Source organism: Bos javanicus, chromosome 2, assembly GCF_032452875.1.
Source record: "Bos javanicus breed banteng chromosome 2, ARS-OSU_banteng_1.0, whole genome shotgun sequence".
In the NCBI taxonomy this organism is placed as follows: domain Eukaryota; kingdom Metazoa; phylum Chordata; class Mammalia; order Artiodactyla; family Bovidae; genus Bos; species Bos javanicus.
This window is the reverse complement of record NC_083869.1, coordinates 129,705,874-129,724,474: the sequence shown is the minus strand read 5'-3', so window position 1 is coordinate 129,724,474 and position 18,601 is coordinate 129,705,874. Positions and strand designations below refer to the sequence as shown.

The following is an 18,601-nucleotide window of genomic DNA, read 5'->3' as shown; positions in this document are numbered from 1 at the left end:
TTGGAAAACTCAGCAGTGGCCACAGGACTGGAAAAGGTCAGTTTTCATTCCAGTCCCAAAGAAAGGCAATGCCAAAGAATGCTTAAACTACCGCACAATTGCACTCATCTCACACGCTAGTAAAGTAATGCTCAAAATTCTCCAAGCCAGGCTTCAGCAATATGTGAACCGTGAACTTCCAGATGTTCAAGCTGGTTTTAGAAAAGGCAGAGAACCGGAGATCAAATTGCCAACATCCGCTGGATCGTCGAAAAAGCAGGAGAGTTCCATAAAAACATTTATTTCTGCTTTATTGACTATGCCAAAGCCTTTGACTGTGTGAATCACAATAAACTGTGGACAATTCTGAAAGAGATGGGAATACCAGACCACCTGACCTGCCTCTTGAGAAACCTATATGCAGGTCAGGAAGCAACAGTTAGAACTAGACATGGAGCAACAGACTGGTTCCAAATAGGAAAAGGAGTACGTCAAGGCTGTATATTGTCACCCTGCTTATTTAACTTCTATGCAGAGTACATCATGAGAAACGCTGGGCTGGAAGAAGCACCAGCTGGAATTAAGATTGCTGGAAGAAATATCAATAACCTCAGATATGCAGATGACACCACCCTTATGGCAGAAGGTGAAGAGGAACTAAAAAGCCTCTTGATGAAAGTGAAAGAGGAGAGTGAAAAAGTTGGCTTAAAGCTCAACATTCAGAAAAGTAAGATCATGGCATCTGGTCCCATCACTTCATGGGAAACAGATGGGGAAACAGTGGAAACAGTGTCAGACTTTATTTTTTGAGGCTCCAAAATCACTGTAGATGAATGACTGCAGCCATGAAATTAAAAGACGCTTACTCCTTGGAAGGAAAGTTATGACCAACCTAGATAGCATATTCAAAAGCAGAGACATTCATTACTTTGCCAACAAAGGTCCGTCTAGTCAAGGCTGTGGTTTTTCCAGTGGTCATGTATGGATGTGAAGAGTTGGACTGTGAAGAAGGCTGAGCACCAAAGAATTGATGCTTTTGAACTGTGGAGTTGGAGAAGACTCTTGAGAGTCCCTTGGACTGCAAGGAGATCCAACCAGTCCATTCTGAAGGAGATCAGTCCTGGGTGTTCATTGGAAGGACTGATGCTAAAGCTGAAATTCCAGTACTTTGGCCACCTCATGCGAAGAGTTGACTCATTGGAAAAGACTCTGATGCTGGGAGGGATTGGGGGCAGGAAGAGAAGGGGACAACAGAGGATGAAATGGCTGGATGGCATCACCAACTCGATGGACGTGAGTCTGAGTGAACTCCAGGAGTTGGTGATAGACAGGGAGGCCTGGCGTTCTGCGATTCATGGGGTCACAAAGAGTCGGACACGACTGAGCGACTGAACTGAACTAATATAGTATATGCAGTAACATATTTTACTTGCAGTTAGTAGTAAGGCATTTATAGTGTTTCTACCAGAAAAGATGGATTTCTTGCTTTCTTTTGTCTCTTCATTGTAGTCGCCTTCGTTTCTCTCACTGCTTGCCAGCAGTTGAATTATGAGAACTAGTGGATGGTGCTGTTGATGAGACCATATGTTCGTTATTAAATGTTAGATCCTCTTCATGTTCCCTGTTGTTGTCCTAAAAAAAGTATGTGATTGTGTTTTTCATTCCATAGCCTCTTTTGCTTTCTTGTTAGTCTTTTCTCCTTTACTCTTGTTCTTTAGTTTTAAAATTTATTATATACTGTTAATAGTGCTAATTTTAGTTAAGAGTGTCCTCAAGTATTTTAAAGCTTTTTGTGGATGAAGAAAAGATTCTAAATGCCTTGTTACGTTTTTTAACGTATATTGTTTCTCTCATTAGTAAACTGATTTTAGGAATGTTAAGCTCGAAAGAATGACTACTTTTTAAGGGTGTTTCAGCTTTTGAGCAAATTGAAAGTTTGTTTTTTTTTTTTAAAAAGGAAGTGAGATCAGTCTGTGAACAAGCCAAAGCGCTACAGAAGTTCTTCAGGCAGAAAAGGAGTTTGAGGCATAATCATTATCCCTAGTTCTATATTCACTTGCACGTTTCCCAGAAACCCGTTGCTTTTTTTTGCTAGGTGTGGAGGGTGCAGCTTTCCAGAGTAGACTTCCTCATGACCGGATGACTTCTCAAGAAGCAGCCTGTTTTCCGGATATCATCAGTGGACCACAGCAGACCCAGAAGGTTTTTCTGTTCATTAGAAATCGCACAGTAAGTTTCCTTGTTAGTTTTTTCCCACCTGAATTCTAAAAGGTACATATTATTTTATATAGAATACAGGGGGGAAAGTAGAGAGGAAAGAATTTTTAAGTTATCTATAATACTATTATCCAGAGATAAACACTGTTAAAAATTAGTTTTTTTCCTCTAGGTATTTTTTTAAATGTATATAATTTTTCTTAAAAAATTGAGATCCTCCTTCCATGCATTCTTTGGATTCTTTTCATTCTTCAGTAGCCTTATAAACACACAATAAGAATCTTTATAAGCTTTTTAAAAATATACTTTAAAAATAATCACTTTGTCTTTCCTTCTCAGCATAAGAGAAGCCCTTATTCTGTTCTGCTCATCTGGGTCATCATCTTCCTCTGGCTAAATGATTGTTTTTAATATCTGTGTAATATTTATTTGATAGGTGGGTCATACTTTTAACTGTTGGGCAGTTAAATGTCCATTTTACTTATTAAAGTGAAGCTCTGAACAGCTTTATACATTGTTGACTCTCATCTCTGATTATTTCCTTATGATAGAATTCTAGATAGAGTTCTAGAAGGAAAACTACTTTCTCAAAAAGTATGAACACTTTTTAAGATTTGATACATGTTGTCAGATTACTTCCCCGAGAACCTGACCCAGTTAATGCCCTCATTGAGTGAAAGTGAAAGTGTTAATTGTTCAGTCATGTCCAACGCTTTGCGACCCCATGGACCGTAACCCACCAGGCTCCTTTGTCCATGGGATTTTCCAGGCAAGAATACTGGAGTGGGTAGCCATTGCCTTCTTCAGGGGATCTTTTCAACACAGGGATCTGAACTCAGGTCTCCTTCATTGCAGGCAGATTTTATGGTCTGATTGATGATAATCTTTGCTGCTGTAGTAGGCCAAGATCATTTCATTTATCTTCCATTTCTTTGATTACTTAGACTGATGGCTTTTTCATATTTGTTAGTCATTCGTATTTCTTCTGTGAATTTTTCTTTTACATTCTTTATTCATCTGAAGTTGTTTTTTTTTTTTTTTTTTTTTTTAATTTGGCTGCCCTGGGGTCTTAGTTGGCCTGTGGGATCTAGTTCCCTGACTAGGAATCAAACCCAGGTACCCTGCTTTGGGAACACAGTCTTAGCCACTGGACCACCAGGGACGTCCCATCAGAAATTCTTTAACTGTATACTGTCAGAACATATTTGTTAAACTCTGAAAGTGAAAATGTTAGTCACTTCAGTCGTGTCCAGCTCTTTGCGACCCCATGGACGTAGCCTGCCAGGCTCCTCTGTCCGTGGAATTCTCAAGGCAAGAATACTGGAATTCTCAAGGCAAGAGCCATTCTTTTCTCCAGGGAATCTTCCCGACTCAGGGATTGAACCAGGGTCTGCTGCAATGCAGGCAGATTCTTTACCTGCTTGGCCGAGCCACCAGGGAAGCTCCATTAGTTATACTCTGGTGAAACAGAGTAGAAGAAATTCATGTTGAATTTCAGCTATTTTGGATATAGCTGAATAAATACTCAGAGATGTCTTTTTATTCACCACTAACATCTTTATTTTGACCATTAGATTGTAGAACTACTGCTAAATTTGGATTGTTAGATGCCATTTAGCTAGAGTGATTGGTAGGTTTGTGTAGTAGTGAATAAAGGTTCTTTTTGTGAAGAAAAAATTGGGTGATTTTTTAAAAAAGTGAATGGAAAAGTCCTAATGTGCATTTTTGAGGCTGATTTGTCTTATAATTGAATCAGCTTCTGTGGATAGCTTGTTAACATTTGTTCTAAGTAGATTTCAGACAAAATTGTCATTTTGTTGTTTCACCTGAGGGAAGTTTTCACTTTAACTTGAATTTCAGTGGTAGATTTATAGCAATCTCTGTTTCCTCTGATTCATTCCCTGTGACAGAAGTCCAGATTTGGGGAAGGACTAAGCGCAGATTTAAAGTTGTGGTCTCTGGCTATAAAACAGAATTTAAGTTATTCTTTCCTATAAGAACTGTGTCACTTGTCTCATGTTAAATTGCATCCTTTGCTTCCAGATTTTAAAACCACAATTTTAGAATTATTCAACTAGAACCTGTGATGTGAGCTTTGTATTATAAGATGGAAGGAGGAAAAAGGCTTATGTTGAAGTTTCATGGGCTTGGGCCCACGGCATGATTGAGGAATTCCATTTTCCTTTTGACAGTAGCCACAGAGAAAAGCAGAGGGTCCATATGAATTTGGTCATATCTCTTTGTAACTGAATTTATTTACACATTAACTCCTTTGAAATTTGATGGAGCAGTATTTATTAACTTTTAGCTAAGATTTAAATATGATAGTATTCCGCTGGTCTTGCCTTTTGTAGGTATGTATTCAATTTGAAGATAATTCATGTTAGAGGCCATTGATTGTACCTTAATATTTGTCATTCCTCATTTTACTGCTTTTTCAGCAGTATTAGAAATAATTGACTCCTTTCTTAAATACACAGCTTCCTTAGCTTAACACAGTATTCTAGTTTTTCTGTTGCTTCCCTGGTTGTTGTCTTCTCTGAATGATTTGTAGGGTTGTCCTTAACAACAGGCCAACTATGTGAACTGGTTGGAAGTCCTTAAGGTCCTCTCCTCTCTCCCCTGTTCTTTCCTGCTAGGAACCCTTCTTCTGCACACTTGACTTCAGTTATTCCCATAAGCAAGAGGCTCTAAACCTCAACTCTCTGAACCCCAGCTGCGTATCTAGATGCCAGTCTTTCAGCTCCTCTTATTGTCTTTAAACTCAACTCATGATCTCTTATTTCAGTGTCCCTCATTCAGTAAATGGTATACCAATTCATTTAGTTGTGCAGGCTAATAACTGAGGAGTTATCTTTTGCACACACACGTCACCACATATCTAAATGATCATTTAATTTTGTATCAACTCAGTATCTCTGGAGATATCTAATCCAGGTTTAAATCCTTGTTGCTCCCAAGCTGAATGATTTTGACAAGTTACTTGGTAGGCCAAATATTTCCCAGCTTCTTTAATTATTCCCTCATTTGCCATGGTTTTGTGTTTCATTAGTTTCTTTGTCAGAAATAAAACCCTTACTGTTTCATTGAAAGGAAAACCCATATTTGAGGCAATCAAATAGTGTATGTCTATTTGTATGTAATACAATTTTCTGTCATTCGATTACAGTTGCAGTTGTGGTTGGATAATCCAAAGATTCAGCTGACATTTGAAGCTACTCTCCAACAATTAGAAGCGCCTTACAACAGTAAGTAGTATGTTCCATAGGACTGATCTTGAACTGGATTGTGAAAATTGATGTTTTTTTGCAGAAGCTCATGGCTCCTTGATATTGAATTTGTTAATTAATTTTCATACATATATTCATTTTATTTCACGCCTGTGCTGTGCAAAAGTGAGCCTTTTAGCAAAACTGTTTTGTGTGTTTGTAATTGTTCTTCTGAATTTTTATTTGTGATGACAGGTGAATGAGTTCAAGAAATTGCTAATAATCTCTCTAGACCTGTGTTCCAGCTTTAATCCACAGAGCACTTTGGTGGCATTCAATTGGCTGTATATTTGGCTTTTTCATTTGCCACTTGCCACCAATGGTGTTGTAAAGATTTTCCCAAAGTAAATGAGCATACTACTGCTATTTAAAGGGTTGGTTTTGTCCTTCATTTCATCTGTATTGGAATGTCATTCTTAAAAATTGAAGATTGTGTGATAGGCTTTTTGGACTACCACACAGACTTAACAGTTCTCAAAATCACTTTCCTAAAGGAGTCATATGACTTGAAGCTTATGGAAAAGATGAATAGAATGACTTCATGATGGAGAAATAAAGAAGAATCAGAGTTTTCCATTTAAAGTGCTAAAAAGATAAACATGTATTTAAATTCATTTTTCTGTAGGTGATACTGTGCTTGTCCACCGAGTTCACAGTTATTTAGAGCGTCATGGTCTTATCAACTTCGGCATCTATAAGAGGATAAAGCCCCTCCCAAGTAAGGACTGGCCAATGAATTTCATTGTTTTAGATTAGATTCCAGGAGGCTTTATTTTGATTTCTGATCCATATTTAGAGCCAGAATATTCCCAAGCTTATCTTCTTATAAGTCAAATTTAAGCTAAAATCTCCTTATAAATATGAATTTCCTATAATTTCTGGTTTGATAAATACTTGGTAAAAGAGATGAATTTCCAATTTAAGAAAAAACAAAAATAGTTTATTAAAAATGAAAAATCAGTTATGAAAGTGGGAGGTTTGTTTTCTCTCATTGAGCAGTTCTTTAATGCAGTGATAGGGTTGCATTTTTATTTTTTTTTAATGCTGTTTACCCCTTTAATGGTGTCTGGATAATGTCTGCCAGGAGTCAGAAGATAGGGATAATCTGAGAATTAATACATCTATCTGTTTATTTGCACTTCCCTGGTGACTCAGATGGTAAAGAATCTGCCTGCAATGTGGGACACCTGGGTTCGATCCCTGGGTTGGGACAATCCTGTGGAGGAGGGCCTGGCAACCCACTCTAGTATTCTTGCCTGGTCCCTATAGACAGAGGAGCCTGGCAGCTACAGTCCATGGGGTTTCAAAGAGTCGGACACAACTGAGCAACTAAGCACACACATCTGTTTATAATACATTTATTTTTTTGCTTTAATAATTTTTTACAATGTATATATTTATCTGGCTGTGCCTAGTCTTGGTTGTGGCCTATGGGATCTTCAGTTGCAGCATTCGAACTCTTAGTTGTGGCACATGGGGTCTAGTTCCCTGACCAGGCATCGAACTCTGCATTGAGAACACAGAGTTCCAACCACTGGACCACCAGAGAAGTCCCCTCTGCTTTAATAATTTTTAAGAAAAGGAAAGACTGCAGAAGTACAGCTTATAGAAAATAGCTTTAAGAATCAGTTGGTTGACTGCTCAAATTGTCCTAGTATAATTGTGAGGTAAATGTGGGAGATTATGCATAATAAGTTTACCAAGGATCACAGACACTGAAGCAAGCATGTGACTGAAGTAACGAGAAAGTAAATTTTAAGGTAAAGAATTCCATTTATAAATTTCAAACATTGAGTTAAAGTATAAGTCTCAGATATTTGTTAATTTGTATTCATATAGTTTTCCTATTTTGAAAATAACTAAATTATTTGTGAGACATCATAACGTAAAGAATTTAGAAATTTTCTTGATAAAAAATGATAAAAATATTAAAACTGTAACAGTGTTTTAATTTTTGTTCATTTTTTATTTTCAGCTAAGAAGACAGGAAAGGTAATCATCATAGGCTCTGGGGTCTCAGGCTTGGCAGCAGCTCGTCAGTTACAGAGTTTTGGAATGGATGTCACACTTCTGGAAGCCAGGGTAAGAATTTTAGTTTGGGTTTAGAAGCCCAACCTGATGAAAATATGGTAAGGAAATTATCTGTGGTAAATTAAGGAATCATACAAATTGAACTAAACCAAATTGATTTAAATAATACTCAAAAGTATTTTGATGGTGTTAATAACTACATCGAATAAAGCATTTTTGACAATAAGACTTTGAAAAGGGCTCAGTGAGTATTTAGAGTTTATATAATCTATATAGCCCTCTAGTGTATATTTTCAGGTCATTGTTTCCTACAATTAGCAACTTTCAATTTGTGGGCTTTGTTGAAATACCCTTTATAGAATGCAGTTACTTTTAGTGGTGGCTGTATTCTGTTCGATAGTAAAGGGAGAGGAGTTGCTTCTCAGGCAGCAGCTGTCTTTTACAGCCTTGGTAAATCCAAGATTCTGGCTCTTTACCATTAGTCCAGAGAGAGGAATGGAAGCTGAAGGAGGACAAGGATGATGGCACAGAGTAGAAAAAAAGAGTATCCCAATAGGACATCACTGTTCAAATCATTTTCATGAGTAATGTTTGAGATTTAATTATCTTTCAGTGGCTTAAAGACCTCTGTGGGCTCCTGCCACTTAAAATAGCAACAACAAAACACTTATCACATAACCTAAATCATCTAAAATTTTATAAAAGCTTTCAAAATGTTTTGTGCAGTACAATCGAAATTTAATTTTTTTTAATGTTCTTTTCAGATAGTATGGGGAAATCAAAATAAACAATTTGTGATAGTCTTACTAAAAATAATATTTTATTCCTTAATTGGAAAATATCTGTGTGCCTGTGTATCCTATGTACTGAGAATACAGTAAAGAATAATGGAGGATCATTATGATTCCTACCCATGTGTATAGGTTTTTGTCTTGTTTTGCTTTTTTTCATTTGTTGGTCTGGAGTTTACAGAGTACTCACGTAACTCATGACTGAAGTTTCGCTGCAGCTCAGTAAGATTTCCCTGTATTTGAAAATCTCCAGTCAGCAAAGATAACACTTGGGCCTTTTTAGAAATGAGAGGTATTGTCAACGGTTCATGTTCAGTAGACACTGCCCTTGGGCATGAGGCTACATTGAAGAGGCCTTTCTCAGAGAAGTTGTCTATCAAATCAGTCACACCTGACTTTGACACTGGGGGACAAGAGTCAGAACATGGTGGTAGAAAAATGACCTTAAGTGTTGAAATTTGTGTGCAGGTATTTTCTTTGTGGGTGGCCCTTGCTCAGCCTGTACAATAAGTGGTATTAGAGACATTGGGGTTGAGAGCTAAATAGTACCTATAACTGATATCTTCTGGCTATTAAATTTTTTCCTATCTCATAGCACTTAATTCTGTTCCTTTTATGTGTCATTATCTCCCATTCCCTCAAATAGTTAAACTTCATTTCCTCTTTGAGCTAACATCATACTCCCATGTAAACTCTACACCTTTTTCTTTTTAAGTTATCAAAGAGGCCTGAGATGGTACTTTGCCAGGTTATTATGATTAAACTAGAATTAATTTTAGCCATTTAATTTTTAAAAAACAGGATCGTGTGGGTGGACGAGTTGCTACATTTCGCAAAGGAAACTATGTAGCTGACCTTGGAGCCATGGTAGTAACAGGTCTTGGTAAGTAGTTTAGTTTTGTGCTACGATTTCAGGGTCTGAGACTCATAAAATGGTTTAATCTTATAAAGTCATAGATTCAGTTTTTAAATACATTGGTTTGGATTCTGTTCTTAGTCTTACGTGTATGTGCTCAGTCGCTCAGTCATGTCCAACTGTTTGTGACAACCTGGAAGGTTCTTCTGTCTATGGAGTTTTCCAGGCAAGAATAGTGGCCTGGGTTGCCATTTCCTTCTCCAGGGGATCTTCCCCACCCAGAGATCAGACTTGTGTCTCTTGTGTCTCCTGCACTGGAAGGTGGACTCTTTACCACTACACAAGCTGGGAAGCCTGTTCTCAGTGTTAGTGAAAGGTAAATTGGCAAACAGTTCTCTGAAAAGATATATCAGTATGTGCATAATTTATAATGTGTGTAGATTTTGCCCTGGCAAATCTAGTTCTAGGAAATTAACCTAAAGAAAATAGACAAGTGAACCATATTGTGTTCAAAACATTTTCAGTATGGGGTAACAATGTTAGAAACTGCAGATCAGAAGATTAAATTGTTATTCAGTGAGAACTCTCCAGCTGCTAAAAATTTGTAGCTCCATATTAACATGAAATTATGTTCACAATTTATTGCTAAGTTGAAAAATGATTATAAAACAGTGCATGTGTTATGATCCTTTTGTGTGTAATGTCTAATCTTACGCACATAAAATCTAGAAGGATCTGTCAGTTCATTCGCTCAGTCGTTGTCCGACTCTGCGACCCCATGAATCGCTGCACGCCAAGCCTCTCTGTCCGTCACCAACTCCCGGAGTTCACTCAGACTCACGTCCATCGAGTCAGTGATGCCATCCAGCCATCTCATCCTCTGTCGTCCCCTTCTCCTCCTGCCCCCAATCCCTCCCAGCATCCGAGTCTTTTCCAATGAGTCAACTCTTTGCATCAGGTGGCCAAAGTATTGGAGTTTCACCTTTAGCATCAGTCCTTCCAAAGAACACCCAGGACTGATCTCCTTTAGAATGTACTGGTTGGATCTCCTTGTAGTCCAAGGGACTCTCAAGAGTCTTCTCCAACTCCACAGTTCAAAAGCATCAGTTTTTTGGCGCTCAGCTTTATTCACAGTCCAACTCTCACATCCATACATGACCACTGGAAAAACTACAGCCTTGACTAGACGGACCTTTGTTGGCAAAGTAGTGTCTCTGCTTTTGAATATGTTATCTAGGTTGGTCATAACTTTCCTTTCAAGGAGTAAGCATCTTTTAACTTCATGGCTGCAGTCACCATCTGCAGTGAGTTTGGAGCCCCCAAAAATAAAGTCTGACACTGTTTCCACTGTTTCCCCATCTGTTTCCCATGAAGTGATGGGACCAGAAGCCATGATCTTCGTTTTCTGAATGTTGAGCTTTAAGCCAACTTTTTCACTCTCCTCTTTCATTTTTATCAAGAGGCTTTTGAGTTCCTCTTCACTTTCTGCCATAAGGGTGGTGTCATCTGCATATCTGAGGTTATTGATATTTCTCCTGGCAATGTTAATTCCAGCTGTGCTTCTTCTAGCCCAGCGTTTCTCATGATGTACTCTGCATAGAAGTTAAATAAGCAGGGTGACAATATACAGCCTTGACGTACTCCTTTTCCTATTTGGAACCAGTCTGTTGTTCCATGTCCAGTTCTAACTGTTGCTTCCTGACCTGCATATAGGTTTCTCAAGAGGCAGGTCAGGTGGTCTGGTATTTCCATCTCTTTCAGAATTGTCCACAGTTTATTGTGATCCACACAGTCAAAGGCTTTGGCATAGTCAGTAAAGCAAAAGTAGGTGTTTTTCTGGAACTCTCTTGCTTTTTCCATGATCCAGCAGATGTTGGCAATTTGATCTCTGGTTCCTCTGCCTTTTCTAAAACCAGCTTGAACATCTGGAAGTTCACGGTTCACGTATTGCTGAAGCCTGGCTTAGAGAATTTTGAGCGTTACATTACTAGCGTGTGAGATGAGTGCAACTGTGCGGTAGTTTGAGCATTCTTTGGCATTGCCTTTCTTTGGGATTGGAATGAAAACTGACCTTTTCCAGGCCTGTGGCCACTGCTGAGTTTTCCAGATTTGCTGGCATATTGAGTGCAGCACTTTCACAGCATCGTCTTTCAGGATTTGGAATAGCTCAACTGGAATTCCATCACCTCCACTAGCTTTGTTCATAGTGATACTTTCTAAGGCCCACTTGACTTCACATTCCAGGATGTCTGGCTCTAGGTGAGTAATCCCACCATCGTGATTATCTGGGTCGTGAAGATCTTTTTTTGTACAGTTCTTCTGTGTATTCTTGCCACCTCTTCTTAATATCTTCTGCTTCTGTTAGGTCCATACCATTTCTGTCCTTTATCGAGCTCATCTTTGTATGAAATGTTCCCTTGGTATCTCTGATTTTCTTGAAGAGATCTCTAGTCTTTCCCATTCTGTTGTTTTCCTGTTTATTTGCATTGATCGCTGAGGAAGGCTTTCTTATCTCTCCTTGCTATTCTTTGGAATTCTGCGTTCAGATGGGAATATCTTTCCTTTTTTCCTTTGCTTTTCACTTCCCTTCTTTCCACAGCTATTTATAAGGCCTCCCTAGACAGCCATTTTGCTTTTTTGCATTTCTTTTCCATGGGGATGGTCTTGATCCCTGTCTCCTGTACAATGTCACGAATCTCCGTCCATAATTCATCAGGCACTCTATCAGATCTGGTCCCTTAAATCTGTTTCTCACTTCCACTGTATAGTCATAAGGGATTTGATTTAGGTCATACCTGAATGGTCTAGTGGTTTTCCCTAGTTTCTTCAATTTAAGTCTGAATTTGGCAATAAGGAGTTCATGGTCTGTAATGTTAACTGATTTTTGGTAATAGGTTCAGTGACTGAGCACACACGCACACACTGTTTTGCTTTCTTCTTTATGCTTATATGTTTGTTTTACTTTGGGCATTTTTTTGGTATTAATTCATATACCCTAAGCTTTAATATTTTAAAATTTGAGTAAAAATATTTTTTCTTTGAAGTTTTTGTTGCCTTTTCATAAAGTATGTGAATTTAATTGTTGAAGTTTTTTCTAGGAGGGAATCCCATGGCTGTGGTCAGCAAACAAGTAAATATGGAACTGGCCAAGATCAAGCAAAAATGCCCACTTTATGAAGCGAATGGACAAGCTGTAAGTTGACAGCAAACAACTTTATGCAATTTCTTTGGTTCAGTTGAAAGCAATTTTGGGAAAATATGTGGATGAACATGCACACATACAAATATGAACTGAGGGTAGAAATAATGTGGCTTTATTCAGATTCTTAACTCTGAGCTATATAGGATGGAGTTATAATAGCTGCTTAGGTATTTAAATACTTAATGAAAGTTAGGCTAGCCAAGTGATTAATTTTTTTATTTGGCTGTGGCCACCTATACCCTAAGAGACCTGTAGAATGACCACCTGATTCTTCATTTCTTTGTGTTGTGCCTCCCATCATGTGCTTTAGCTTTGTGTGCTCTTCATGATTTCAGTTTTATGTTTATAGGATCAGGTTTCTGATGGGCTAATAGTGAATGGCAGTACTAAATTGATGCTTAGGTAGGTTAAAGTATTTGTTTATCAGAGGCATTTGTTGTTGTTGTTTAGTCACTAAGTCACATTCAACTTTTTGCAACCCAGGAGACTGTAGCCCACCAGTCCATGAAATTTCCCAGGCAGGAATACTGGAGTGGGTTGCTATTTCCTTCTCCAAGAAATTTTCCCAACTCAGGGATCGAATACACTGGGCACCAGGGAAGCCCAGATAGGAGCTTCCTATAGTTAGCATGGCAGTAACATGAAAGTGATGTTTAATATGGGAGAGTGGGAGTGTTTTAACAACTGCCTGATAGGTTATGTGTCAGTTCTAATTTTTTAGGGGTCTGTGAAACTCAAAAGTTTGTTTTCAGTGGAAGTTTGCCAGCTCCCCTGTTAGGAGTAAAAGAGACTGTAGTTCTCAGAATATAAACACATTGTCACCTTTATATTTCAAGGAAGAAAAGGTTTGCTATGTATATGGCAGTGTAGCTACTGTTATTGAAAGTGGTAATATTCCAACTCTAGAATTTTTTGTCATAGGTCCTGTGGGACATCCTCGCCTTTTACTATCTACCTTTAGGAAAAGACTTTTTTATAGGGTTCATATCAGAGAAGTACAGACTTTCAGGGAATGCTTTGGTTCCCATCCCCACCATTCTGGATCCAAATTTACTTCTAGGGCTTTTCTGGGGGTGAGGGAAAAGGGCAAGCAGCCTTCTAACAATAAAATAGAAAAAGATGAAGTAGACGTTAATTCAGCAATTCTATAAACTTCTGTTACTTGCAAAGATCTGTTAAAAAAAAAAATGCAGAGATGAATAAGACAGTCCCTGCCATATAAGACCTACAGTCAGGTGGGACTTGTACACAAATTTTCAAACTTATATAAATGTAGAAAGAGTACTATAAAAGGCTCCCATTTTTCCAGTCTAGTTTCATCTATCCAGTCTTGTTGAGAGCGGAGGAAGTGACATGACCAGATAGATGTTTTAGGTGGATAGACAATAATATAGAGAATTGAATTGCGGAAGCAAGGTCTTTGAAGTTGATACTATATCCTCAAGAAGTAATGGAATCCAAGCCAAAGATTATCACTAGTCTTTGAGACACTATCTTTTTTTTTTGATTTTCCTGAATGTAGAACAGGTTCATTTAGTCTTTCTAACAGTAAAATGTGAGGTTTTTTCCCCTAGTAGAGATATCCAGAGGAATGGTCTGCTTTTGTGGTATTAGATAAGCTGTAAAACATTCTAGAAAACATTTGTTTCCAAATAAATGCCCTTCTCCAGGGGAATCGTCCCAACCCAGGGATCAAACACAGGTCTCCTACAGGAAGATTCTTTACCATCTGAGCCACCAGGGAAGCCCATAGTATAACAACATTCACTCAAATATGGCCTACAACCAGCTGCCAATTCATGAACTGTTGGTTACTGATATGGGATGAGAGAAATATCTTGTACCAGAATGTAAATAAACTGCATCCTTTTAACCACAGTGTTAGTTCAGATGGCTTTGGTAGCAGGAGTTTTCTCAGTGAAAGAAATGTTACTTTAGTTTATGTTCTGGCATAAGCTCCTTATCTCACCAGGACCAGCTCTTTGAGTAGCATTCTAGTAAACAGTTGTTAAGCTGGTGTGTGGTTTTCAGCATTTTGTTGTTATTCAGCTCTGATCTTTACAGGATTTTTCTTGGTTGGTTTGTATTTGGTAATGCAGCTAAATGGTAAGGAGGATTCTTCAGGCATTACTAAATTTGAGGAAAGAATTTCTTTGTAGCTTTGAGTTCTGCTTGCCCTGTTAATGTTTCTGTATCTTGCTGTTCCCAGTAATCTAGTTCAGAGGACGAATGGATACCTATTGACTAGCAGACTGGCTTTTGGCTTATAGCCAGATTAATTTATACTCATAGTCAGATATGTTTCATGGCTTTAGAAATCTAAGGAATCTCACTCGGTTGCTTCCTTTCCTCACTTTGCAGGGGAAGAATCTAAAGCACACACATGTGTTTGCCTGACGTCACCATAGTCAATAAATTGTAGAGTCAGGTCTCTTGTCTGGTGTTTTAGCTTTTTTTTTTTTTTTAACTTAAAAAAAAAAAGGTTTTATTGGTATATAGTTGCTTTACAGTGTGGTGTTAGTTTCTGCTGTACAGCAGGGTGAATCGGCCACATGTGTGCATGTATCTCCTCTTTTGGATTTCCTTCCCAATTCGGTCACCACAGAGCACTGAGTAGAGTTCTCTTTGCTATACAGTTGGTTCTAACTAGTTATCTACTTTATACATAGTTGTGTCTATATGTCAATTCCAGGGTCCCAATCCATCCCACTTCCCCTGGTGTCTAATGCCGTTCTGCCTGCCTGAGAGCCCAGGGAAGGTTGGGGCAGGAGAGGTGTGCAGTTCTGTCAGTGTGACTGCATCAGCTGAGTCTCTTTCTTTTATTAAAAGAACTTTTTTTAATTGTTACTCTAAGGAGGCCCACCTAGAATACTCACTCAGCCATTGCTTTTTCTTTAGTAAACTGTTGTACAAAACGGGATGTGTTGCTCTGTTCTCTCTGTATAGCATCAGTAGAAAAGAGGGTAATTAGATGGTTCTTTTGTTAGTACACAAAAATTAAGTACTTCATCCTATACAAGAGCAGCAGCAAACTCAGTTATAAATACCACTTGTAATATTGTCTTAAGGGCTTCCCTGGTGACTCAGTGGTAAAGAACCCACCTGACAATGCAGGAGTTGTAAGCTCAATCTATGAGTTGTGAAGATCCCCTGGAGAAGGAAATGGGAACCTACTCCAGTATTCTTGGCTGAGAAGTCCCATGGACAGAAGGACCCTGCAGGCTATAGTCCATGGGATTGCAAAGACTCAGACATGACTTAGTGAGTAAACAACAGTGTTGTCTTAGGAACATATTACCATATCCAGGCATTTTGCTGCTATAGGAAAAACATCATGTAGTAAGTAGTTTTTGTTACATTACCTTGTTATTGTTTTAATCACAGTCACAAGAATCCCTGAAAGAGCTTGCCTCTCCCTTCTCTCTGGTCTTACACTGGCAGCTAGGATGTTGAACTAATAGAAGTATCTTCCAAGCCTATAAAAACAGTCAGAGTTAATGAAGCAGCTGCCTTGCTCATTGTCATTATTAATTGATGATGGAGTCATACTCTGAATTATGCTGTAATTAGTTTTGAATGGATAAGGTTGGAAAATAGGGTAATTCATGTTTTCAGTAGCATTTTGGGAGTCACCAGTGGGAAGTCTGAAAACCTGGATTGTGGGGGAGACTAGAGAAATGGCTGAGTGTTTTCTGCATCTCCTATACACCAGCTAGTAACTCAGGGGCTTTAGATTCTTGTTTTGTTTTCAGCTGTTTTTGAGTCATGAGTGTGAGAGAGAGGGGTATGTGTGTGTTGTTATTATCAAGTGAGATCCAAAGGCTCAGTAACTACTTGGAGAAACAGATCCTGATTTTCTACTTGGGAATGGCTCAGAGGAAGAAAGATAACTCTTGAAAGGTAATGCATACCAGGCTTCTTATAAATACCACTGATTGGGTACACTCAGTACCTATCGTAACTTACCAGGTATCCAGTTGTGTTCATATAGAGTGGTGTCTAGGTTATTATAGTTTTGACACAGGTGTCTTGGCCTTTTCAGTTTTCATCCTTTTTGGAAACATCTTTGGTATCTTTAAGGCAGTCTTTCTCTACCCTTGAAAATCATGACTGCCAGTCTCCGCTTTTTATGTAAAAATCTCATGCCCTTCTTTAATGTTTTTGAAGTTGCAAAATAGTTATTTTTCCCTCAAATATAGTTACAATACTGACTTTACTTTTCCAAACTATATTAATTTATTCATTTAACAAGAATTTACTGAGCACGTATGTGCTAGGAATTGCTAGAGTGTACTCCTTAGACATGCCATGTGTTCCGTCTCCATATGGCTTAGTCCCTGCTCTAGGAAGGTCAGTTATTTACATCCCCTATTCTTAAGAGAGAACGGGAGGGAGGCAGCAGTCTCCATTTATAGAATCACATTGAATTTTATTGAGTTGGCCAAAAAGTTCATTTGGGTTTTTGTATGGTGTTACAGAAAAACCTGAATGAACTTTTTGGCCTACCCAATATTTAGATTACAGATATACCCCTTGCCTTATTCTCCCTTTAGGGTCAACAACTATCTTTCATTTCCCTTAGCTATTTCAGAATCTGAGTTGGAAACCCCTCAGATATAAATTTGTTATTCCACGATTTACCAAAGGAACCAGTGTTTCGTTTTGTAGTTACAGAAGTGCATGGAGATGGGAGAGGTGGAGACTGACTGTAACCTCTGTTGGCCGGATTTGGCCATTACAACTTTTTTCAGGGTGTTACTTTTTCCTGAGAATTTCTCTTGCTAAATGTCAAAACTTTTAAGTACCTGGAACCCCATTTTTGCTCTGCTGCTAGAGAACTTATGCAGACTGGAAGTGTGACAGATCGGCAGTGTTTTTGAAGACCTACCAAGCTTGTAATGATAGAATGCAACCAGAGATAGAACTAAGAGCTATCTTTTCTTTGCGATGACTTCTTGCAGAATCAGGGACCCTGTCCAAAAAGTTGCTTGGCTTTCCCAAAATTTATTCTGCATGGGCCAGTCACATGGTCTCCCCAACCCATGACCATGTTCAGGGATGCTCTGTATAATCTACAGGACCAAAACAGTCAGGATTATAATCCATTTACAGGAGTGAGACTCACCAAATTTTTCATCTGGAACCATTTATTTGGAGACTTTTGTAGAGAAATAAATGGTTTTGAAGAATCACAAAATCTGTTTCAAGTGATAGCATTTTTGTTTGATTCTTTGCTAGAAAACTGTATCAGTGATTCTTTCCCAAAAGAATACATGGTTTGTTGTTTTGTGTTCTCACTGTGGTGTAATAGAGAAATCCAGCTGCCAGCAGACATTTTGCTAATAACTCTGGTAGTCATTTGCTGAGTTCCTTTCTCAGAATGCAACTAAGAGTCTAGAATAGAATGCTCAAATTAAACTAAAATTATTGAGACTTGTATTTAAAGACTGCCAATATTTCAACATCCTTTCATAATTATTTGTGAAACTAACGGAGTTCAAGGGTTCTCACCAAAAGGAAAGAAATGACGTGAAACAGTATTTAAGGACTGCTTAAGGTAGTCAGTTGCTAAAATTCTTTCATTGTCTGAGTCAACTGGAACATAGGTAATTAGCTTAATTTTAGAAACAGATTCAAGGTTTAAATACATCAAACATTTTGGTTTTCTCCCAGTCAGTATTAATTTCCTAATGGACAAATATTTTATTTACTCTTTTCCAAATAATTTATTTAATTTCAAAGTGGAATTTTTAAATTAATGGGAAGACAGTCCAGGTATCAGAGGTATCCCTGGTCTCACTGCCAACATTCCAATAACTGCTTAACTAGCAGATAACGGATGGGGCCTTACTGCTGACTGGACCCGAGTCAGAGAGATGCGCTAGGGCTGCAGTCGTGTCATTCTGGTGTCGGTCAGATGTGGCAGTGAGCTTTTGGTTTGCTGTTTGTTTGTTTGATTCTGTTGTTCTTGTTACTGTTCAGTGTTTTTCTTTTTCTCTTTTATTGAATTTTACTTTATTCTCTGCTTTCTGGCACCATCTCCCTTGACCTCCCTACCCTCCACCACCACCAAAAGTGCCTTTCTTTTGCCCATTTCTCTGCCTTGACTCTCCCGTTTTAGTCTCTGTACAGTCTGTTCCTTATTTCTCTGGTGGTTGCAGCTTCTGAGCTAACAATGCTTCTGTCATGCTATGTGTTTAAAGCCTTGATTTTACAGCTGTCTCACAAAACTAAACTTGACGTGGCTGTTGGGCTG

At 38.4% G+C, this 18,601-nt stretch overlaps 1 protein-coding gene across 2 annotated transcripts in view; it reads left to right on the top strand.

Moving 5' to 3' along the window:
* KDM1A (lysine demethylase 1A) overlaps positions 1 to 18,601 on the top strand; it is a 66,063-nt gene that overhangs the window by 30,161 nt on the left and 17,301 nt on the right. For both annotated transcript variants that reach the window (XM_061393729.1, XM_061393719.1), the window contains 6 exons: positions 2,075 to 2,208; positions 5,366 to 5,444; positions 6,091 to 6,183; positions 7,441 to 7,547; positions 9,089 to 9,170; positions 12,242 to 12,336. In XM_061393729.1, the coding sequence (XP_061249713.1) occupies positions 2,075 to 2,208; positions 5,366 to 5,444; positions 6,091 to 6,183; positions 7,441 to 7,547; positions 9,089 to 9,170; positions 12,242 to 12,336 (590 nt within the window). The remainder of the gene's footprint in view (positions 1 to 2,074; positions 2,209 to 5,365; positions 5,445 to 6,090; positions 6,184 to 7,440; positions 7,548 to 9,088; positions 9,171 to 12,241; positions 12,337 to 18,601) is intronic.